We start from the raw sequence: 25561 nt of genomic DNA, 5'->3' as shown, positions 1-25561 counted from the left end.
AGAGGGGAGATAGGGCAGCTTCTCTTCTTCAGGAAGTCTTCAACTAATAATGGCACTGTGACTCTGTTGCTTACCAATGTGCCTAGATTATGTTCACCACTTGGTTCTTAAAAGTGAAATAAAAGCTTGTTTAAGAGTCCATTAATAAGTGGTGAAACTATTGAAACTATATTGAAATGCAAGAGAAAGACTATCAGAATCAAGATAGTGGTTACCTCTGAGGGGATGGAGAGAAGATCTACCCGGGGGGTTGACAATGTTCTACTTGTCAACCTAATTGATGACAATGCACTTCTTTAAATTGTACATAAAGGTAGTGCACACTATATCTATTTTATATTTCATAATAAAAGGAAAAAAGCCACATATACAACGGTAAGTCAATAATGTGAAATATACATCTCTGCCTAGAAAAAATAATAAAATACCATATGTTAACATGTTAATTGTGGTTATCCCTGACATTTATATGTTATATACTTGTGTTTTCTGCATTTTCCAAGTTCACTACAAAAAGTACATATTATTCTTATAATGATAAAGTCATAAAACATATTGAAAAAAGACAAGAGGCCCATATAAGATTGAAACTAATGAGGATCAACACAAGATAGATGGGACAAGTAATCTGTGGAAACCCATCAGAATATAACTACTAAAGGGATTAGTGATGTGCCTGATATAACTAGGATGAGCTCAAAGGTCACCAACAAGTCTAAGGTGTACTCCTACAGTTAGCTCTTGGCAAAAAGAATAGTTATCTCTGGAAAACGGGAGAGCTTCTAAGATATTTTGAAACTTCTATCTCTTAATGTGAATTTATGGGTACATACATGCTGGTTTTATTGTTTTTAAAAAAAATATATTTTATTGATTTTGTACAGAGAAGAAGGGAGAGAGATAGAGAGTTAGAAACATCGATGAGAGAGTCATCGATCAGTTGCCTCTTGCACACCCCCTACTGGGGATATGCCCTCAACCAAGGTACATGCCCTTGACCGGAATCAAACCCAGGTCCCTTCAGTCCCCAAGCCAACGCTCTATCCATTGAGCTAAACCGGTTTCGGCTGGTTTTATTGTTATATGTTTTATTCACTCTTCAATGTGTAACATATGAATTAAAAAACTTGATTTTAAAAAAAGGGGAATCATGTAAGTAGAAAGTATTGTGCTATGTCAAAGAACAACTCAAGTTCACATAATATCATCATCATTTCGGTTAAAAAAATCACTTTGGAATTTCTATCTTTTCTCCCTGCCATTCCCAGCTCCCTTTAGAGGTGCTCCAGTCACAGATTAGGGTAGAGATGGGACTTAGGGTTGGACTGGTGTTAGCTCTCTGAGTCTCGTCAGGAATGCCAACACTTCCAGAGCCCAGGATTTTGTGTCTCCTTCCCCCAGATTTTGTCCACAGAGATGCACAAGCAGGTATTCTGGTATTCCAACTACCAATGAACCTATGCTTTTCTGCCACTTCTCTCTCTCATGGCTACATATTTGGTCTCTTTCCTTCCTTATCTATATGGGGGAGGGGCATCATTTTCTACTTTCTTTTCATTGAAAACCTCAGCTTCTGTTTTCTGATCCATCCTGTCTCTCACTGGAGCTGCACTGTGGTTTGAAACTCTTATTACTCAATACTCCTGTGTCTCCCATGGGCCAGACCATCTGCATTGTGTTCTGAGGCTTTTCCCACCTTTTCTTGCTCCATCTCCTTTAACCTTCACAGCCCCCCACCCCATTATGTTTACACATCTGACCCCATAGTTTTTGGCAGACCCAAACAGACACAAAGGAGCACTTGGCTACTTGGCTTTTCTTTCTGCCAAAAATATAGAAAACCACTTTTCCTCCCTCACCCCTTTGACACTCCCCACACTGCCTCAGTGAATGACCACAGTGAGCTGTGAGTGACAAGCACTCTCCTGTCTCTTCCCTTAAGCACTTGGCTTACAGCTTGGAGAGTTAATTTCTCTCTGCGCTTTGTTGTAGATTCTGTGGGCTAGATTTAGTTTTCTGTTATCTTCCTTCCTTACCCCAGTCATGAATTGGTTGTTTAAAAAAAGACAATGCAAGTTGTGGAGAAACCCCACAAATCTACTCTCCCAGGATTTCTGACTAAGTTGGGCTTTAATTGAGACTTCTAAATTAAAATCTAATAGCCCTCAGCCAAGACAGAAAGAACATTGTGCTCTATGGAGATAGTCCTGGTCTTCACCATACGGCTCTGTCTCCCTCATCAGGGCCTTGTAACACAGTAAGTAGTAGATTACGGGTATATTTTGAAAGAAGTAGGGCCAGCTATGGAAACCAAAAAAAAAAAAAAAAAAAAAGCAAGCATAAACATAAACACTATGCCAGGCCAAATAGACATCCTTTCTGATGTACGACCATCTAATGAGATCAGGATTGGTTAGTTACATTAAACTTAAGCACAGTTTTCAGAGTCAAAATCTGTAGGATATACTCCTAGTCAGTTTATGGACTTCATAATAAATAATCTGCCTTCTCTAAATTATTTTTAGTCTTTGGATGGGTTTATTTAATTATATTGTTTAATAACAAAGAGTTATAGCAATAGTGATAAACTATAAAAAGTGTGCTCATAGCCTATTCTCAGGTATGAAGCTACCTGCCTGAATCATTGCTTCATGATTCACAATGTGTGCACAAGACTGGAGTCTGAGCCAGAAGTTAGTAGGCTCAAGATGTTGCTCAATGCCAGTCATTTTATAGCCTTGCTGAACACCCATAGCTCCAGTGGGAAAATTGGGGGTTCACCCATATCTACTGTATAGGCCCTGCTGGTTGGGGCATATGTTCATTGGAAAAGCCTCTACTGCCTTCACCTAAGTGCCTAGATACAAACTGTATGGGTATGGTAGAGGAGGGAGCTATATGCTCAAGGAGTTACTGTTTGGAGAGGAGGTCCCAGGTGCCTGGTAGGTAGGGAGATATCCTGGACCCCTAATGTACCAGGCTCACAGAGAGAAAAGGTATGGGGCTATAAAAGAGTTGGCTGCAGTTGCCAGGGACACTGGGATGCTCCATTAGTTTGTTTGCTTTTTCTGAGGGCTTGTCTGTTTTGCTCTTTTGGAGCACTCAATTTTTTATTTTTATTTCATTGATTTTTTTTTACTGAGGAAGAGAGAGGAATAGAGAGTTAGAAACATCGATGAGAGAGAAACATCAATCAGCTTTCTCCTACACACCCCCTACTGGTGTGCCCACAACCAAGGTACATGCCCTTGACTGGAATTGAACCTGGGACCCTTTAGTCCGCAGGCCGACACTCTATCCACTGAGCCAAACTGATAGCGGCTGGAGCACTCAATTTGTACATTGTAGAATATATCATGTGGATTGTTCAATCATTCTTCACTGCAATAAAATACTGTGGCTGGAATCTCCTCATAGTTTGCCTTTGATAGCAGTCCACAACACATATTTAATGACTATCTATCATAATCCAGGCCCTGTGCTGTGATAACATTATTGGACAAGATGGATACTGTCCTTGTTCTTCTAGGGCTGACACACTTATATAATGGAGACACACTTAAACAAAGATTTGTAATACAGATTGATAAGTGATATATAATAATATTACAGAGTGCTAAATAAAAATAATAGGAGAACCCAACCTAGGCTAGGGAGGGTGGGTGGTTAGAAGTTGCTGGGGGGAACTAAGCTTCAGGTTGTGACATAAAGGATGAATAGATGTCTAGGTGAGAGGTGGTGGGCACAAAATTGCCCAAGTTTCCAAATCACTATTATATACATCACAGTTTCACCCAGTGCCACTCCTATTCTAAGACCTGAAGGATATGCAGATTGTATAGAGAGATTGTTTGCAAAATGAAGCCTAAGTATCTGGGTTCTCTCTGGAAGAAGGCTGCTTTTTGAAGTCACAGAGTCATCCAAAGAGTGGAGTCTACAGTGGATAGGGGATGGGAGGATGAATGAATAATCTTCACATTTCTGTTCCTAACTTATTAAATTCAAAAAAGTTTTTCTTGAAGCTCTATGACATCTTTCACTTTCAGCTTTGCTTGTTGAAAATTAAATTACAAATCAAAGCAGGAGCTCCAAAATGTTTTTAGTTACTCACATGGTAAAGTTGGGTGTATCCTATTTATAAAACAATCTGTTGTAAATAGAGAAAAGAGTGCTGAGAAAAGTCCAAGTCCTAAATGTCAGAATGAGAAGGGCCCATAGGAGTCATCTACACCAGAGGTTCTCAAAGTCCTTGGAGCAGCAGCACTAGTTGGAAATCTGTTAGAAATGTAAATTTCTGGGCTCCACCCAGATTTACTGAATCAGAAACTCTGGGGGTGGAACCCAGTAATCTGCACTTTAACAAACTCTCCACTGCATACTCAGTCAACAACCACTGATTTAATCCAAGCCTCTATCATACAAAATAGGAAACTGAGTCTCAGAGAAGGAAGGAGCACTCGACTTGTGTCAAGCAGGATATAATCTGAATGTTGGGCCAGTGACCACTGTGTGTTGCTTTCCAGTTTCTTCTTTCCAAAAGGAAGCTGTTTGTTCTTCACTGTACTCCTCCTCTTTCTTTGCTGAGGTGAGCACAGTGGGCAGGCATCCCTAGAATATGAGGATTAATGCAGCGACCAAACGGTGAGGATTGCATGTTACCTGGAATTTCTAGATTGGAGCTAAACCACTTTGAAGAGAAGGTAAATAGGTTTCTGTAGTTGAACTTTTTGGGTGGCATATCCATTAGCAAGAGGGAACATATTGATGTGGATGGCCAAAGAGGTTGATTGTAGCAAATATAGTTGGTTGTTTAGCCAACATCTACCCTTCTTTCTCTTGGTACCTTCCCCAGTTTTCATTCAGGGAGTCTCACTTGCCCCATGCTGCCTATATGCTTTGGGGAAACCTGGCTCCACCTGGTTCTAAAGGTGAGGTACTTAGCTCAGCTCAAATGGAGCAGCATCGTAGACAAGTGATTAATTCAGGTTGCTATACCAAAAGTTTCTAGGAATTTCTGAGAAAGAAGTTTCCTTACACTTGTGACAGAACTTCTAGAAGCAACTGTTTCTCCTGTTCCCCTGGCTGAGGGCAGGAGAAAGCTTGTAGCCCCAGGAACTGCTGGCAGCTATCATTGGATCACTAGGGGGAGTCAGCTATAGAATGAAGCTGTTGCTAGGGCAGGCTGAAGAGAGAAATGGAAAGAAACAGCAACTCCTGGACTTCCATTGACAGGGCTCAGAAAGTTCTTTTTATTATTTAAACTACTGTGAATTGGTTTTTCTGTTACTTGCAACTCAACATATCTTAACTTATCAAGAATCTAGTCTGGTTTGTCCAGCCTCACATTGAGGAGCATCCTATTTCAGATGAGGAAAGCACAGGCCTGTTGAATCCTGCTCAGCTTTGAGTCATGTTTCTTTACCCACAAAGCAGTTAATTTAAAAAAAAAAAGAGGTAATAAATTCAGACAATGTTAAATGTTTTTATTTATCTTTAGAGATAGAGGAAAGGAGAGGGATAGATAGAAACATCAATGAGAGAAAGAAACATTATCGATCAGCTGCCTCCTGCCTGCCCTTTACTGGGCATCAAGCTCACAATCCCGGCATGTGCCCTGACTGGGAATCAAACCAGTGACCTCTTGGTTCATAAGTTGATACTCAACCACTGAACCACACTGGCCAGCCACAGTTCATTTAAGGAGAAATCCAACAGACCTGACCTGCCTGTACAGCATGCTCCAGCAAATACATCTAGTGTGGATCAAATACCTCAATCTTAGACTCCTTATTCAGATTACAGGTGTGGTACTCAAGCTCTTAAATACTCTATTTTGCATTAGTTGAATGTGATACACATTTTAGAAGCAATAGCCTAGCTTAACAACATTAAGGATTTCTAGATCATATTCAATTCCAAGGCAAACTCGAATATGTACTTTGTGGGTTTCTGTGAAGAAAATAATTGATGATCCAAACTGGAATTCATCTATAGAAAATAGACAGTGCCAACTCCTAAAAGCAATTATTGGCATCAAGCCCCTGAATTTTTAAATCCCTTGAAAAGTCCAAGAACATACCAGAAACTCGAGATTTGATTTCAGAGACAATAACTGTAAACCAAAAATTAAAAGCCTGTAAAAGGTGTTTCTGAGTAGCATGCTGATAGCTCTAAAAACAATCATGGGGGTTCATTCTCTTTCTCAATCCCTAGTCCAATATTATATCAAAAACTTCATCTATCAGGAGAGTTGGAAATAGACATGAATCAAGTATAAGGTTACAGAGAAATACTTTGCTTTCAGGAACCTCATCTGGGAGGGGAAAGTTATAAGCTGTATTGATAGTTTGCCTGGACAATGAGCTCAGGCAGGGCAGATGGGGAATGTGGCTAAAACTATTGCAAGTGAGATTTAAGGGTGGGGCAGAAACAAAATGATATTAATGGGAACAAGGAGAGTGAACCTCTTGCTTTCCTCTGTGCAGGGTTAATACATCTTCAGCACTTTGGTCAGAGCCTTATCCACCTAGAGGGCCTCACTCTGATATCATGCGCTTAGCTCAGAGACAAGCAGCCAGAATTGGGGCAAATAATTGGGCAGGGGAGGGAAGACTCAGTTACAGTTGTCTTCAAATTTCTAAAGGGCTATGATGTCTTGTGGAACATATTGGACTAGATCATTATCAATATCAAGATTTTGTAGTTTGCCTAAAAAATGGGGCATGGGAAAAAATTCTAAATCCTAAACTGGATGTCAATCTAGTTCTGACAACTCACAAACATTAGCTACTCTTCTTTAATCAAAAAGTGTTTTATTTTTAAATAACATTAATGCCGGATATAAAGGCAGCAGCAAGCAAGCCAAGCTGCCTGTTTTTTGTCGGAAGGAGGAGCAGTATTGACTGCAAGTATACTCATCATTTGTGTGAGTCAACCTGGTTTTCTGGATCGCAGACCAACGCTCTATCCACTGAGCCAAACCGGTTTCGGCCCATTCTGTTCCTTTGATCTGTAGCTATCTTGAATTATATCAGTTAATAGAACAATAAGGGAAGACAGGAGAACTTTCTAGGAGGAGGTTGGAAGGTACTGCCTTGTGATATAACTATTCTAAAGAAAACAATTTCAAAGGGAAAGTTAAAAAGCAAATAAAAGAGTCTAACAATATAGTTGTCAAAATGATAAAACAAAACAAAACAATACCCATGAAAGATCATTTCTACAAAGGATGTAAAAATCTGTGCTCATGAACTAGTAAAATAAATTTCTTAATTTAAAAAAAATTAATCAATGGGCAGCTTATTCAAATATAACCGAGTGTCTTTATAAGTTACATTTGAAGCCTGATAGTAGAAAACATGCTGAACAACCTTCAAAACATATTCACTTAATACTGTGTTAGTCAGAAGAAGAAGGAGAAGGAGAACAAGAATAAGAACATGAACAAGAAGAAGAACAAGATCAAGAAGAATAAGTAGGAGGAGGAAGAGGAGGAAGAAGAGAAGAAAACGAACTGTGTGAAGTGAAGACCATTCACTACTCTCAGGATTGACTGAAATAGATTGATTTATGTTAGAAATATTGGTGCTGCCCCAGAGTGGCATAAATGAATCTTAACTGAGATAAAAGCAATGCAATGAGTAGGCTGAATTTATAAGTCAGCTCTCTTTAAAAAAATTTCTTATTTTTATTTTGTTGCTTTTCTTCTATCATGTGCTTTCTCACTGTGGTATATGAAATGGCAACCAGATGTCATTTTTTTGTACTTCTAAAATACATGAAACTACCATCACCACTACAACAGAACAACCGGTACATATTATCACTGGAGGGATACAACTGTGTATTTATTGGAGGTTGAAGAAATCACATGTATTCAGATATCACACTTGTAGAACAGCAGGCCTGGGTTTCCCAAGTGCTAAGGACAAGAGCCCAATTGGACCAGAAAAAATGGGTCATGATGAGAAGGTGGGGGCTCTATGTGCTGATGCAGAGTCCTCCTTTTGGCCCAATATGGGAATATGAGTTCATCAGCTCCCAAGACTTGAAGACTGGGAGTTCTTATCAATAATCACTCTAAACCACTCAAAAGAGTCTCAAGAGCTTAATTTTTCAAAGGCTAGCAGATGCAATTTATTATCAGTGTAAGGAGCGGTTGTAGGGTTAAGCCTCGGACTAACCTGCTGGCAAAGTCGCAAACAAGACTCAGCTTAGAGGGCACAGTCCTCTAAGCATAAAGCTTGATCTTGTGACTGCTCCTTAGATGTTTCCTGGGTAGCTAATGGCTTGTGACTGCCAAAAGAAGTGAGTTACAAGAACATTGTAAATTACCTTGTTTGCCCCTGACTATAAATAAAGCATCAGCTTTGCAGTCTGGGTCTGTTCTGTGGCCTCAGCAAGACACAGAAGATCCACCTAGACCCAGCTTATTCTTTTTGTCTATCATTATTCTTCATCCTTCACCGGCCCTCCCTCAGGCTCGCAGAATCCTTAGCTGTGCTGGCGAGGCACAATTATCAGTTAATTCCTTTGTGTATTCATTCATTCATTCATTCATTCAAAGGGTCATTCATTCAGCTCACTTTTACAGAACTAGATAAGACATCTTCCTGTAGCTGGAGAATCTGCTATCAAGTGGGGTGCAAACAAAACACAAATAACTTTGATTAAAAAGTGGATATCACCAAGCCCTGAAGGGCAAAAACCAAAGTCTTGGGAGCTGAGGTGTGAGTAGGGACACAATGACCAGGTGTGTCAACTTTCCAAAATATATTTGGGCATTGGTCAGAGGTTCTTTTTTTCTACTTTAAGTGTCAGTGACAAAGCCTTAGGAGCTGGTTCTGATTGTTGTTCAGATCCTTAACCTTTCCAGAATTCTACACCAGATCCTAGCACCTACTCCAGAGGGACAGTATGCATAGAAAGCAAATCACAGACAATGAGTCCCTAACATTATTTTGTTGGCTCTTGTATTAATCAGCAAATCGTGAGTCATCCTAATATTTTCAGACTTGCAGATGCACCAGAGAACCAATGAAGAAAGTGGGGTTTTTTTATACCCTTCAGAAACAGAGAAATGTTCTTTCCTGTGAACAGTCGTTTCTTTCTTCCCCCACCTACATGTTGTAATTTCTCCAAAATGGACAGAACTTGTGTTCAATTTACCAGGAAAGTTATTTGTAAGCCTATGCCCAGGGACCCTATCACTAGCATTTAACATGTATGCATTTCACTAAGACATCCAGAAAACCAAGTTGACTCACACAAATGATGAGTATACTTGCAGTCAATACTGCTCCTCCTTCCGACACAAAACAGCCAGCTTGGCTTGCTTGCTGCTGCCTTTATATCCGACATTAATGTTATTTGAAAATAAAACACTTTTTGATTAAAGAAGAGTAGCTAATGTTTTAAAATGTCAGTTTTTCCTTTTCGTTCATTAATTGTTGTAAAATTTGCCACGTTCAACCATTTTAATTGTACAGCTACGCGATATTAAGTACACTCTCATTGTTGTGCAGCCATCACCATCCTTCATCTCCAGAACTTTTTCATCATCCCAAACTGAAAGTCTATCTATGAAACACTAACTTCCCACCCCCAGGAACCCACGTTTCTGCTCTGTGTTCCTATGAATTTGACTACTCTAGGGATGTCCTAGAAGTAGAGTCATACAGCATTTGTCCTTTTGTGCCTGGTTTATTTTACTGAAAATAATCTCTTCAAAGTTCATCCATGTTGCAGCATTTGTCAGAATTTCCTTCCTTTTTCAAATTGAATAATATTCCATGCTATGGACATACTGCATTTTGTTTATCCATTCACTCACTGATGGGAACTTGGGTTGTTTCCACCTTCAGGTTATTGTGAATAATGCTGCTATGAATATGGGTGAACTTGTTCAAATTTGCTGGGTCATATGGTAGTTCTGTGTTTAATGTTTTGAGAAACCACCATACAATGGCTGCACCAGTTTACAATCCCACTAACAATGCACAGCATGGTTTCTAATTTCTTCATATCCTTGCCAATGCTTATTTTCTGTAGGAATTTTTATATAATAACATCTTAATGGGTGTCAAATTTTTGTATTTTCAGGACATGAAATTAGAAAGTCATATTTAAGTGTTGTGTTCATATTCTTCAGAGCTCATCTTTGAAAACATTGCTTGATACAAGGAAAGGGTCAAGGCATTGACCCCACTTATACCCACTTAGGGTGGTTAGGGTGTCCCACATTCCAAAGCTTTGTCACATGAAAATAAATGATCATTACTCAAAATTGCAAACGAGGAATAGACCTTCACCTATTGTTCCACAGAGTTGGCTGGCTTTAACAAATTGTCTTCATATGCCACCCATACCAGGGCCGGCCTACAAAAAATCCAAGTTGCCACAACTATGCTCACATCCTCTGTTCATAAATGGAGAATGGCCAAACTTGGCAGCAGGTGACAGAGGGCAGGGGGAAGTCAGATAGAACCTCTGCATTTAGCCTCAAATCCAGAACTCCCAAAAGCAAATAAAGAATTGGAATAGTTTCTAATGGAGCAGGGTATATATCTTTCAGGCCTTAAGGGCTACATGACAATTTCCTCAAGTGCCCACTTGCCATTTTCCTGTGCATCTAGCTCTAATAGCTGAATCAAGATCTGTAGACTCTGAGATTTCAAGCTGCACATTTTCTGTTCTAATAAGAAATTTAGTTAACACAAAAGTGTGGGAGAAATGGGTCAATGCTGAGCTTTTATTCCACTGTCAAAAAAACTGCGATTGCATTGGTAGTCAGGAGTCAGGGGCAGGTCTGCTAGGAGTATCCATGGGCTCTCAGCATGGCCATATAGACATGGCCCTCGGGAGGGAGCTTGGATCTTTACATTAACTTATAGCTTTTAACAACCTCACTGTTTTGGATGAGAAGGACTAACATGATAAGCCCTCATCTAACAACAGGTCACAATAAAACAGACAAATTAGCACTAGTCATTGTGTACAAGCTATCGAGATCAAATGAAAATCTAAACTTTGTCAACTCCTTAGGTAAAAGCAGAAAGTTTTTCTTTGGGGTTGAGGGTGGGATATTTTAACTGTAAGCAGTGTTTTACCTTCTGCTGTCACCTTCAAGCTCACAAGTTGCCAGATCAGAACACACACGTTTGCTTTACACAGGAGGCCCAAGGGACAGAGGAAGCTAAAAGTACAAAGGTACTCAGAAGAGGTTTCCATAAATCTGTGTTATGGGCCATTAATGGATTTGAGAGAGGGAAGTTGAGGAGAGTGCAGAAAGGAGCGGAAGAATGCAATCCAACCTTTTTCATACCCATCCCTTGCTCATCTGGATCGGTCACATCTCTGACCCGCGTGGCTACTCTGGCGCCATCCATTCTTGCACTCAGTGTCAATGCTGGCAATAGGCGTTAGGGCCACAGCTGAGTGGAGCAAGTCCACTATGATATACCATCCACCTAAGACATTTTTTATATTTTGCTAACTTTTCACTTGGGTTCATAATCTGAAATAGGACTGCCCCTCTGTGTGCTGTTCTACATCTTGGGCTTGTAAATATTCATGAAGAGTTACAGTTTAAAGGAGCACAATATAACAATTAATGTCTGCCCTCTTCTACTTTCTGAAAATGGAAATGAGATTCCTTTCCTTGCTTTACAGTGACAAATACACAGGATGTTCCAATGAATTTAGTATAAAATAATTCATACACTTTGTGTTTAAGATGTCTCATTTTGAGCACCTCAACTTCAGAAGAGTTAATTGTTTCTCTTAGATATGTTAAGACAAAATGCGCAAACAAAAAACTTGGTAGAAGGCTTCTGAAAAGGGTTGCCTTTTTAGCTTCCATAAATCAATGACTAAGCAATTATAAAACTTTATTGATTGGCCTGTATTTTGTAGGCATCTGTATTGGGGGATTTTTCCATTCTAGTACATTTTTGTGTTGATCTCACTGAGTGATGGGTACTCCAGGGCCAAAAAGTAATGTAGCTTCATTGCAATACATTATCTCACTCATTCAACTACTGACAGAAAAAAAGGTTGATTTTTTTAAAAGGTTAATTTGACCAGAAGCTCATTTCAAATTTCTGTTTTGTAAAAAAGGAACATAGCATTGAGGTAGAGGATCATTAATAGTTCTCAGAAAACAAAAAGAAACAACAATCTAATTTTTTGTAACACTAGTACCAAGTATTGAGCCTGTATTTCCCAAATTCAACAGCCTATGGAGTTTCATTTCCTGGCAATTCGGAGTGACTAAAACAAAACTTGTTCAACACTGAGACATTGGTTCCTAAATTTTCAAAATATATGTTACACTGTGTCTAATTATATTTCTTCCCAAAGCAGTTAAAAAAAGGTTTCCCCAAACTAAATAGTTCTTTGAGGCCCAATTTAGAAAGTAAAAACTAAGCTTGTATGTACAATAGTGTTTAAGTACAAAATAAAGATGCTTATTCGGTAAAACATGGGCATATCTGGTAGAGGAGATGTGAGCAGGGCAAGATCCCAGTCAGACAGGACTCCTGGGCTCTTCGAAACCTGACGTGTCTCTCTGCTCCCTCCCCTATCCCCTTAATGCAGCACAAAGCTTCCCTTAGAGGCCTTTGCTCTTGTGTTTCAGCAGAACAAACCTTTGTAATGAAATCTGTGACTCTCCTTGCCAGAATTAGTAAAAGATAAACACAAAGAAATGTTTCTCATAACATGGGGAGCAGTATTGCTCTCCCACAACCCTTATCCTCAAAACAAAAGAAGAACTAAGGGGAGCCAGAGAAGGGACTTGCAAGTCCAAGGTCACAGGCATGTCCTTGAAAATATGTGGTGCATCTGATTCTGGGGACAGGGATGGAGACAGGATGGGGACAGGATGGGGGAGGGAGTCAAGTATTTTGGCAAGATAATGGTCATTTACTTTTAAATGTCAATGAACAATTTTTGAGTATAGGAGAAGGCCCACTGGCTGCCATCTCTCCTGACTTTTCAGTAGTAAATGGAGCTGATGGAACTTTGGCAAGAGTAGGGGATTGCCTTGCTCCAAGTAACCTGGTTTTATCATTTTTGTTTTCAGAGATCATAGCACAAATGTGAAGGTTTTAATTTGCAGTGCTAATTGAGACAGTAGTAATGAAAGGTTCTGCTCTACTGAGCAGGTGAATCCAGCCCTGGAAATCCAAATAAAAAGGAATCTTGAGTTTCTGCAAAGGTTCTGTTTGGAGGCACTTTGGGTGCCCTGCATGCTGTAGTTAGTATCCATCTGGGGCCTGATTTGAGCAATGCTCCAACAACAACAACAACAACAACAACAACAACAACAACAAACCAATGCAGGCCAAAAATACCAATTCACCAATGCCAATGACCAAGCAGAATCAACATTCCTAGAGGCATTGGTGCTGGGCAGCTGGCAAGGCTGGCCTACATTCTTCTTCCCATTCACTCTCTGCCTATCAATAGAGGGCCTTCTCTCTAGATCTAAAAACCAGGGGCAGTCCTCAGCCTGCCGCAAGCAATAGGGTTAGTATTAAGCTGGCTGCAGGTAAAATTGGGCTTCCTCTTACCCTCCTCTCTGCCCACCTAAAGTCATCCTGGGGTGTTTATTTGTTACTCAGTATCCATGCAGGATGGGCAGCACTCAAATGAACCCTGGAAGCTCTGCTCCTTTTTGGGGTCACCAACTTGTGTCTGCCAATTGGTTTTCTCTCAAGCACCTGACAAATGTTGTCTCTGACACCCTCAGAAGGCACTCTCCTGCTTCTCCTCTCCAAGTCACCACCTACCCCTGGAAGCCAAAGAGAAACCTGGACATGGAGGCAGTCTAAACCCATTCCACTGGGTTACTGGTGTTCTGAGTTTCAGGAACTTTCTTGATATAGTAGCAGCTAACATTGATGAGTATTATTGCATGACAGGCCAATGGAAGCACTTTTACCTCATCTCATTTAATCCTCCCAGCAACCCCATTAGGACAGAATATTAGTATTTCTGTTTTATAGATGGGGAGACTGAAAACCAAAGGGTAAACAGCTTGCCAAATGAGAATGAGGCAGAGCTGGGATTGGGACCCAAGTGATCCAAAGCCTGGGTTCTATTGAACCCAGCTTCAAGCCAAGCCACCAGGGCCTGTGCCCTTCCAAAGGCCAAAGACCAAAGCCTTGGCACCCCCTGCCCTGTGATAGCTCCCTTCAGCCCTGGGTGCTAGGAGTTCTGCACTTTGAAGTGCTCAGTTCATCAGGGACAAGAGTAACCAGTATGTGAGGGCAGCAAGAGGGATTCCCCAATGCCCCACCTCAGACCAAGTTGCCCAGATGCCCATCAAAGGCCCCTTGAGGAGGGAAGATGGCAAGCTTTGTAGATTCACCCATCATCTCCACAATTGCTGGATTTTCACAGCTTCCTATGATAAAGATATGGGAGGTTTACCTTAAAGGTAGGAAATAAAGGAAACCAGAGAATAGCCAAGTCCAGTCTTTTCTTGCCTCTCTCAAAATCTGTCCAAGCAATATCATGTGCCTCTTTGGTCTGTTTCTCTGCAGCTGCCCCCTTCCTCCTGTGCTTTGGCCTGCCTCAAGGATCAGATTACAAGCCTTTTTTGTTCTTATTCCAACTGGCCACCCTTCCATCTCTCCTCTCCATAATGCTACACTCCCAGCTTTGTAAATGTGCCCTGAAGGCACTCTGGGCACCCAACTCTCCCAGAGCACAAGTCCCATCTCCTTGATGGACCTGTTTCAGCCTTTTGAGGTTAATTTACCAATGGTAAATTTGGCTGATGGTAACACTGAAGTCCTAACACTGATTGTTCGACATTTCCAATAACTTAAGGTATGTCTAATAGTCTTCAAAGTAAAGGGGCATTAAACTAAATTTCATTTTGCTTCACTTTGATTAAAAACAGAGAGATGTCATTGAGCTTCAGAAGCAGGGTGGGGAATACAGTGAGGAGATCTGAGATTATTAAAATCCAACACACCAGAGCTGGGTGTCACACAACTCTGAAAGAAATCCTTCCCTTAGAAATGCCAGTCCACATTCCATATCTGTAATTTCCTGTCCAAAAAGCTCTAAAAGCTTATTTTATTTTTGTAATTTTGATGACAAAGCTTGACCAGGAGTTAGTTAAATATTCATATTTATTTGCAAAAGTAATAAAAGGCTGCCCAGATTCCACTGGAGAGTTGTGTGATTTTTGGTATATGCACTGTGTTGCCTATTTATTTATTTTTATTTTTTTTCTGCAAGAGGTTCCACTTTTATTTTTTTAATTTAACAAATCTTTATTGTTCAGATTATTATACTTGTTTCTCATTTTCCCCTTCAATAGCTCCCCTCAACCCAGTTCCCACTCCACCCTCTGCCTTTACTGCCCCTGCCCCCTGTCCTCATCCATAGGTGTACGATATTTGTCCAGTCTCTTCCTGTAACCCCCACACCCTTTTCCCCTTGAGAATTATCAATCCACTCCCATTCTATGCCCCTGATTCTATTTTTTAAAGTACCAGACGTCCTGAATTTGGATATGCATCTGATCCCATGGGTCTCAGACCCAGAACCAGGAGCTTGCAGCAGTCCTAACTGAGCACGTGTTGTGCACAGGGCAAGGGTCTGTGCAAGTTCAATTTAGTGTCTCCTTTTGTCATGGAATGCCATAAGAGATGAGGATGTGCAGCTGAGACTCCAGGGCATAAATGACATTGCTACTGGCACACAGCCCAGTCAGTGTTGGTCCTTGAACTTGAACGCCAGTTCTGTCTGCCTCCGGTGCTCTTTCTTATACCACCATGCAGAACTGCTGCCCAGACGTCAGATGACATTGCCTTTTACCTTATCATTCACTCAAATGGTAAAGTTAAATTTCCTAAGATTGGAAATATTAGTCTGCAAATAAGAATGGGCTCCTCTAGGTAGCTGAGTTTGGCATTTCTATTTATTCATGAGGTGGTTTCTCATCTTACATTTAGAAACCACAACTTTAAAAAATCTAATATCTTGATCAAAATGAATGCCCAGTCCTCACATAGTGACCACCATTGTCCATGGAAGATTAATGGGCTAGTCAATGCCATGTAGTCAGCAAGGAGTGTCTGCTGGGGCTGAGTATTGTCATCAGTAAAACTTGACAAGTTCACCATGCTGGAAACAAGAAGCATATTCTTCCCCACCACTAGGGCTGCTGTCTTGTCCTTGCATGAGTGACCTAGCTATTTCCTCAAACACTTTCCTCTTCCAGCTTGGAGTCCTGTTCAGTGTATTTTGTCTAGAAGAATGCCATATACAGAACAGGGTGCTATGTAGAGGGGTAGAGTGAGAGTGTGAGAGAGTTCCAGAGAGAACAAAAGGGAAATCCCGGCCAGCTGAACAAAAATGGCTTGTTTTCCTTTTCCACCAGGCCTGGAGTTGTCTGGGTGGGGCAGGACCTAGAATAGGAAACGCCCATAAAGCTAGTAGGCTCCACAGCTCTTGTCAATCTCATGGTGGGCATGGAGTCCGGAAAGAGCACTCTGTGTACTCTGTTCATGAGACAGTGCCAGTTTTGAGAGTCACATCTTAGCCACCAGAAAATAGGTCTGGAAGCTCAGGGCCAGGAGTTAAGGGTCATAGTTATAGCAAAGCTTTATTGGCAGGTACTTTGTGCCAGGCTTTGTTTGAAGTGTTTTAGATATATTAACAGATTTAATCCTCAAACAACCTATTATCATGCCCAGCCTCTGGAGTCAGTGCCCTGTGCATGAGGTTATGAGAGTGGGCTCTGTAGTGAGACTTCTTGCTCTGGCCCTGACTTGTGGTGTGACTGTGAGTAACTGATGACTTCTTTGCGCCAACATTTTCTCAGCTTTAAAGGGAGTGATAACAGCCCCTTCCTCTTAGGATTAAATTGGGAAAAGGCAAGTGAAGTACTGTATTGTATGCTTAGCCTGTGGGCACTGGCTGGTGCTGGCTTGAGAAGGCAGCTTTTGGCAGCAAGAGCATCCCATTCAGGGAGTCAGTTCTGTGCCTCTCCTAGTGGAGGCAGAGCTTGGGTACTCAGTCTTCTCTGAACAATTTATCCAACTCCACCTAGGTAATTGGTTAGGTGTGATTTTTATAATCCCAGTCATTAAGAATTCACTCTCTAATCCAGCTCTGAGGCAACATAATCAGGCTATAATGTACCCCAATGAAGATATAAAAAAACCAAAAGGCTCACAATGTTAGATGGTGACATATCTCTAGGCTGAGGATCTTACCTGCCAGAGTAAGAGTTCCAGTGCTAATACTGGCACTCCACTGGGCCAGCTGCAAAAGTCCATGACAATACATGGCCTATACCAAAATCAAACTGAGGTGCTCATGAACTGTGGACAAAGGCCTGAAGCTCATCCTACCACCCACCACAGGAGCTCTGCTTGCTGTGTGCATCCACTAAAGGACCTATTCCTTGTGGTGGAGCACTCTGTTTGGTTATGCTTCATGAGACCTGGATAAAAAAGGCATAGTCTCTATCCTTCAGGGGCTACCAGGGTCACACACATCCAGGGTGTTCAGGAAAGAGGGCAGCTTGATAGGTGTTTCACTTGGGCCAGATCCCTGGCTAAGCACATATGGCTACCTCTTCCTTTACAGAAGGGGGAGGCAGAGTGGGAGATAGAAGTACCAAGGCAAGTCAGGGAAAATCTTCCTGGAGAGGTGCTTGAACCTTACTGATTGTAAGAGTGGGATAGGAAAGAAAAGGTGGTAAGAGACGGCCAGGCAGAGGGAATAGTGGCAGTAAAGGCCAAGAATGCAGAGTGGTCCAGGACCTACAAGCACTTCTGGGTTATAGAAATGAAGTGCCAATCAGGGCCAATTGGAGACTGCTAAGGAAGTTGATGGAGCCAGGTTATGGGCCTCTGGAAACTTCTGAACAAGTATGAAACATGATCAGGTCTCTGTTATAGCAATGTAATGCTTAGAGAAATGAATGGATTATTTGGGAAAACTAATGTAAGAGTCAACTGTATGAGTTCAGACAAAGAATCAAGAGGGCCTGGAAATAGGCAGGGATAAGAATAATGGGAAAGAAGGACCATAGCATAGTATTCTGGCAGAGATCACTGATCCCTGCCTCCTGGTATTCACACCTTCATGTAATCCCCTTCTGGTATTCACACCTTCACACTTGCATCTAATGAACAGAATATAGCAAAAATGATGGAATGTCACTTTCAAGACCAGGTTATAAAACTTCTGCCCTAGCTGGTTTGACTCAGTGGTTAGAGTGTTGGCCTGCAAACTGAAGGGTTCCAGATTCAATTCCTGTCAAGGTCACATGCCTAGGTTATGGGTTCGAGCCCTAGTAGGGGGCATGCAGGAGACAGCCAGTCAATGATTCTCTCTCATCATTGATGTTTCTATCTCTCTCCTCCTTTCCTTTCCTTTCTGAAATCAATAAAAAAAGATATTTAAAATACAAAACAAAACAAAAACCTGCAACTTCTAACTTCTTGGCATTCCCTCTGCTTCTCTTATTGGCATATTTCTGTCTTGCTCACTCAGATGAAGCCATCTGCCATCTTGTGGGATGCTCTATGAAGAGGACCTCATGGTAAGGAATCATGCAAGGCCTTTGGTCAATGGTTCATGAGGACTGAAGCTTCAGTCCAGCAACCTGCAAAGATCTGCTTCCTGCCAACAGCTGTGGGAGTCAGCTTGGATGTAGATCCTTCCCAGATGAGCTTTGATGTTATTACAGTCCTTAGAAGAGACTTGAAGCCAGAAGACTCGGCTAAGCAATGCTAGGATTCCCACCCACATAAACCATGAGGTAATGTATGTATGTTGTTTTAACTAGATGTTTTGAGGTAATTTGTTACATGGCAACAGATAACAATACAGGTAGGGATCAGAACAATGAATATTGGGAACTGTGATCAATACCACCCAGGCAGAATCAGCTGAATTTAGCAATTGATAAGACTGTAGAAGTTGAGGGAGAGAGAAGTCATGGTAATTTAGAGAAAAGCAGAATCTGGAGGGTGACTGCCTGGGTTCAAATTCCTGCTCTGCCTTGTTAACTGTGTGACTCTGGGCTAGTCATTTCAACAATCTGAGCCTCTGTTTCTTTGTGTGTAAAAAGAAGATGATAAAAGTAACTACTTCACATACATCTGTCCTTTCCATTTATGAACCGCTTCAGCAACCAGCACAGTGGCGAATAATAGCACACTGGAACTGCTCAGCAGAAGTGTGCTGTGGCATTTCTAGAAGGTTCAGTGGTTAGCCTTATGCCAGCAAGGACAAGATTTAAATGCTTCAGTGCAATTTTCTTGCAACCTATGAAGCCTTCACTGGTCCTGTGTGAGGGAACATGATCCATTACCCAGTATAGGAGAAAGCAGTTCTGTACAATTGTGACTTGTCATTCCTCGATCCTTCCCCTGGCAGCACTTGTGGGTGCAGCTTTCCTCTTGCACAGGAACTGAAACCATAACCTTGGCCTAATTAATTCTGTGCTTCAACCAGCCAGAGTTAGCTGGCTTCAACAGACTTTTCCAGAGTCAAGCCTAGTCTCAGGGAGGACTAGAGCTTGGAATTACCTTCAAAGCGAGGTATCAATAGTATGAGACATGGTCTTACTTCCAAAAACCAAGGAACCCAACCAGCTATAAGACTGTCTTACCTGTCTTGGCAGAGGAGGCATGGATTCTGAAGCTGCTGACCGCTGAAAGCGCTGGGGCTGCTGCATCATCTGCTGCAGAAGGAATGAAGAACGGTCAGGCTGTTGCTGCTGCAGCTGAAAAGTGGCCGTGGCAGTGGAGGAGGCAGTGGCAGAAGAGGCCTGGGTCAGCATAGGCTGCTGCAGATAGTGGAGTAGAGAAGGCTGCCTAGAGGTGGCAGGCATGGAGGGCATCTTCTGGGGGGCCGGCTCAGAAACGAAATGTGACAAGGGCTTGGTGTTGCCAAAAGTAAATGGCTCCGGGGCTCCTGGTCTGGAGCTGGCCAGCCCCTGCTGCATGATCATGCTCAGGGTCTTGGGTGAGTTGGTGGCCATAGGCTTGAAGATGGCATTTGTTTGCTGGTGCTGTTGCTGCTGGCTTAGTGGATTACTGCGGATCAATGAGCACTGTGGAGTGAAGGACTGCTGGGGCAAGCCTGGGCTGGAAAGCTTCTCTGGGCGGTAGGGTGGGGAGGGTCCTGGGTTGCTGGTGGGTAGAGCAGACATCAGGTGGCCTTGAGGGCTTTTCATGGTAGAGGACACTAGGTTGGCAAGAATGGAGCTCTGTGGGCTGAATTGTGGTTGCTGATTGAGAGATGGGCTGGGGAGCTTCTCGGGAGAATAGGACATAGTGGGCCCAAGGGCAGCATTGCTGCTGGGTGCCATGCTTGAGAGTAAGGCATTGGGAGAGCCTTGGAGAGTGCTCCCTGGCAGGTTGCTGGACGACATGCAGGATACCATTAGGCTCTGTGGGCTAAAAGGTGGTGGTGGGTGTGGTGATGGCACTGGGCGGTAAGGTGGGGAGAGGCCTGGAGAGGTCAGGCTAGACCAATTGGATGCGAGCCCTTGCTGCTTTGTAGTAGATCCCTGCTTGCTGGCTGCCAATGCCTTCAGCTGGTGGGCATGATGCCACTGAGGCACCGGAAGTGGGGGCATAGCCCCGGGGAGCATCGCCTGGGCCTGGCTCTTGGCCTGTGTTATTGCAGAACTGGGTGTTACCATCTGTTTACTAGTGGAAGGAATAGCATAGCCGATTCCTGCAGAGGAGGGTGGGATTTGAAGTGATACACCAGTGACCTGGCTGCAACCAGAAGCAAACTCCTTACTGGAACCAAGGCTCTCCAAGTGTGGCATCTGAGCTGAAGGCTTTCGAGTTGTGCCCAGGGTTCCCTGGGAGTGATCTAAGACTGGTGGTTCTTCTGGCTTGCTTCCCAGTATCTTCTCAAGATCTAGTTCATTTGGAGAAGGGTCTTGAATTTCTGTTAGCTCCTCTAGCAGATCTTGAAGTTCCTGGTCTTGCTCCATAGTCATCATGCTGTTGGTTTTGTCATAGTAAGGAATAGTGGGCTCTTTGAGTCCCATTTCTGCATTTGGTTGTACCATAAATGGCGAGTCCATTATGCTGCCATTCATGGAATTATTTTCGAGTAGTAATGAATGACCCGCTGCTCCCATAGCTGAAGGGCTAGGGTTCATTGTCAATGGAGGAACCTGCAGCTCTGCACAGGGCGTGCTGGAATGGGCACTTGGGCCCATAGAAAGAGTGACATCTTCAAGGCAAAGCCGCTTGATTTTATTAGGGTAACCCCCGTCAGCCATGCCTGGAAACTGGAAGTTGTCTCCTTCCTGTCTTCTCTTAATGGTTCCCTGTGGCTGAGAGAGAGGAGGGGTAGGTAATTTTTTTATAAAGGCTTGTCAAAATAAATCGAATGAATAGCAAAACTTCCAACATAAAACATCTTAGTTTCAAGACTTAAAATTGTCAAAATTCTACAATACAGCCTATCTCTTTGGAACCATAATGCTTGTTTCTTTGTTGCTGTGTTTCACTTAAACTGTCTTGTTACATTTTAAACAATGCATTATGCTATCAGTAATACTAAATACCACAGAAAGTAACTCAGAAAGTCAAATGATATTTTTTGTCCACTTAAAGGAGAGCAACAAAACTATGCAGAAGTCACTAAATAAAATGTGCTGTCAAAGGCAGGCATTTGAGAGCAAGCTAGAAGTAGCTAAGATATTTTCAATTTGCAGCTGTCTACAGATACCCAGATTTCTTAAAAAGGAAAAGCATAACATAGACATCGAACTTTTAGGTTGTTTCCCTGTATTGGTTAAATGCATCAGGTTGTAGTGATAAAATGGAACATAACAGAACCTTTAGCAAAATGAAGGAGCTCTGGGTGTATTCTTTAAGGCAGCTGACTAAGATACACTAGAGGAAAATGCAAATTTCAGAACAGTCATTGTAGCATGATTCCATTTATTTTCACATACACGTGGGCATGTGCGCACGCACGCACGCACTAACACACATTGGTATGAGCGTATAAAAATAACTTGGGAAAACATATATGCAATCATTTGGAACAGGGACCTCTTGGGGAGGACTGGCTATTCCCTTTCTATTCTCCACATTTTGGTATTGTTTGTTTTTAATGAGAATGACTTGTAGTGCAAAAAAGTATAAAGCTATTTAAATAAGAAATTCCTCTCTGCAGATACATCCTCAGGTTGGGGAGATATGAAACAATAGGAAAAGACCCCAATCTGGGATATGCACCTTGGGGGAGCTGCTTATCATTTTATAAAAGCACTAGAGGCCCAGTGCATGAAATTCATGCACAGAGGTGTGTGTGTGTGTGTGTGGGGGGGGTGTTCATTAGCCCAGTCTGCACCCTCTCCAATCTAGGACCCCTCAAAGGATCAAGCCTAAATGGGCAGTCAGACATCCCTCTTACAATCCAGGACTGCTGGTTCCCAACTGCTCACTTGCCTGCCTTCCTGATTGCCCCTAACTGTTTCTGCCTGCCAGCCTGATCACCCCCTAACCACTCTCCTGCCAACTTGATGCCTAACTGCTCCTCTGCCAGCCTGATTGCCCCTAACTGCCCTTCCCTGCAGGCCTGGTCACCCCTAACTCCCTTCCCTGCAGGCCTGGTCACCCCTAACTGCCCTCCCCTGCTGGCCATCTTGTGGTAGCCAACTTGTGTCCACATGGGGGCAGTATCTTTGACCATATGGGGGCAGCCATCTTGTGTATTGGAGTGATGGTTACTTTGCATATTACTTTTTCATTAGATAGGATAGAGGCCTGGTGCATGAGTGGGCACCAGCTGGTTTGCCCTGAAGGGTGTCCTGGACCAGGATGAGGGTTCCCTAGGGGTGTGGGGCAGCCTGGGTGAAGGGCCTATGGTGGTTTGCAGGTCGGCCACACCCCCCAGCAACCCAAGTGGAAGCCCTGGTATCTGAAATTTATTTACCTTCTACAATTGAAACTTTGTAGCCTGAAGCAGAGCCAAGCCTCCTGCTCACTCTGTGGTGGAAGCCATTTCTGTTGGGATTTATTTATCTTCTATAATTGTAACTTTGTAGCCTGGAGTGGAGGCCTGGGGTGGCCAGGTTGTGCGAAAAGCTTGGTTCCTCCATTGACGGGGGCAACCCTAGCCTCCTGCTCTTGCCAGCTCCATGGCTGCCTCCATTTTTGTTGGGATTTATTTATCTTCTATAATTGAAACTTTGTAGCATTGAGTGGAGGCCTGGGCTGGCCAGGATGTGCAGAAAGTTTAGCTTCCTCCGTTGCCAGGGAAACCCAAGCCTCCCTCCTGCTCTCTCTGTGGCTGCAGTCATCTTGGTTGGGTTAATTTGCATACTCGATCCTGACTGGATGGTGGGCATGGCTTGTGGATGTGGCAAAGTGATGGTTAATTTGCATATTACTCTTTTATTAGATAGGGTATCTTTGGGAACAAAGCAATTAGAAATGCAGTATTTCCTACTCTTTTATACTCTTTCAAGATTTATATAGTCACCTGTAGCTGTCATGTTAATGGCTATGACCTGCAAGTAAAGGGGAAAGGGAGTGGATCAAAGGAATATGAGTGGGTTGAGAGGGGCTTGAAAATCACCCAAATACCAACAGTCTAGTCTAACAGACATATTTCTCTTCAAGCATTTTTCATGTGAGAAACCCCCTTTTAGCTTTGGCAATCTTACTGAGACATCCAGTATTGTCCCCTCATATTTCACTCACAGGAGAGTAAACAGCTGTGTGGGGCCACCTGCTAGCACAACAATAATCACGACTCTCAAGGCAGACTGGATATCATAAGAGATCCCTTAGGTCTGCATGTCTATACCTTGCTGCACATCAGAATAACTTAGAGACACCCAGATTCCCAGGCTCTACCACCATTAATGAATTAGTTCAATATAATCTGAAGTGGGGCCCAGGCTTCTGAAAAATTCCAAAGCTCTCTGGCTGAGTTTAAGTGGACAGTCAAATTGAGAACCACTGGCTCAGAGCACAGTGGAGCCAATGTGGCATAGAGCCCTGGTCTCATGGCAGAAAAACCTAAGTCTTTGCCTTTGCACTTAATCTCTCTGAGCCCCAGTTTCTTCATTTGTAAAATGTGCATAATTTTAGTTCTCATTCATGATGCTGCTCTGACTCTCATGTGGAATGGGACAGATTCTGGGACACCTAGTCCAACTCTGTCCTATTTAAGACAGGGACCCTGAGACCCAGGGAGGGGGCAGGACTTGCTCAGAGTTTCTCAACTGGAGGGCAGATGCAGGGCCCCTCCGTGACCATTCAGCTGCCTCCAGACTCATTGCCTTAATCCACCAAGGGGGCAGGACACTGACTACTTCGTCCTTACACAACAGGCTCCACCACTCTGACAGAAGGAACTTGCCTATTTCTTTGCCTTTTCTTTTGAAATGATCATGCCACATGTTTTCCTGTCTATTCACTCAATCAATATGGAGCATCCCACCAACAAGTCCCAAACTGAAATTTGGTCTCCTTTACATTCTGCCAAAAAAAAAAAAAGGGGGTTAAAGAAACCCAATATATTGAATAGAAATGTATGAAATGGATCAATAAGGAATGACAGTGTGGGTTTTACATAAAATCATCTGTAGAGAGTCTGAGATGGCAGTGGTTGGTCCCAATGTGTTGTTTGTAATATCTTAGACTGCATGACAGATTTAATGACAGTGAAGGTTATATAGAGTCAGGAAGGGGAGATGGGGTTGGGGGATGGGAAGGAAGAGAGGGCAGGGGCTATAAGTAACAGTATCCTGGAATCCCTGGAAGATTCTTTGTGCTCCCACAGCTTTCATTTAGTGGTAGGTATTCCAATAACCTGTTGGGACTAAGGTTGAAGGAGGTAGAGAAATCAGGGAGTGACCTAGGAATGCTAAAAGTAATATTAGGAACTATTTGCAAAGGACAGGGGTATCCAACTTTTAGGCACCCATCAGTGCATTCAAGCTAAGATCCCCCCTTAATTCCAATTCTAACCAGCTCCTCAATAACAAAGTAGACCCCAGGATGCCCCTGGGATGTTTATGGCTGTCCCAATGCTGGTGGATCCAATTGCTGCAGCAGGTGCTATTCTTGCTGTGCCAAGTCTTCAGCTGGACAGCTGATCACCTCATTGAATACTTTGAGAGCATGTCTAATCAGAGGACAGGCTGGTCTTGTTGTCCCTGGGTGCACAGGGTTGCTAGTCAAGGCTGCAGTTTCAGCCCAGGGGCAGATGGGAGCCTCTTCTGAGCTCTCCTTTTTTCAGTATATGTGCCACCCAAGAGAGCACTGAGTTCTCCTTTTTCAATAGACTTAAAGGAGACTCAACTTTATTAGAAGCTGTGCAGCTTTGCATCTGAAATTTTATAGTGAGAGCTTTCAACAGTTGGCCTACAGCACCTTGGCTGACTCCAGCCAAACTTAAACAAGGCTCAGGAAGGTGGCTGCATTTACATGGAACTACCCAACCTTTCTCTAAATGCATCTGCTTTCACCAGGCATTGGTGAGGTGTGGAAATCTATTATCCAGTTAATGTTTCCCATAGATATAGGCTTTC

General features: G+C 42.7%; 1 protein-coding gene across 2 annotated transcripts in view; it reads right to left on the bottom strand.

The window, feature by feature from the left end:
- Positions 1 to 25561, bottom strand: part of MAMLD1 (mastermind like domain containing 1) — a 115246-nt gene that overhangs the window by 19009 nt on the left and 70676 nt on the right. For both annotated transcript variants that reach the window (XM_045572559.1, XM_045572560.1), the window contains exon 3: positions 19652 to 21340. In XM_045572559.1, the coding sequence (XP_045428515.1) occupies positions 19652 to 21340 (1689 nt within the window). The remainder of the gene's footprint in view (positions 1 to 19651; positions 21341 to 25561) is intronic.

The sequence above is a fragment of the Pipistrellus kuhlii genome, unplaced genomic scaffold (genome assembly GCF_014108245.1).
Source record: "Pipistrellus kuhlii isolate mPipKuh1 unplaced genomic scaffold, mPipKuh1.p scaffold_m20_p_49, whole genome shotgun sequence".
In the NCBI taxonomy this organism is placed as follows: domain Eukaryota; kingdom Metazoa; phylum Chordata; class Mammalia; order Chiroptera; family Vespertilionidae; genus Pipistrellus; species Pipistrellus kuhlii.
This window is presented reverse-complemented; position numbering and strand designations above follow the sequence as displayed.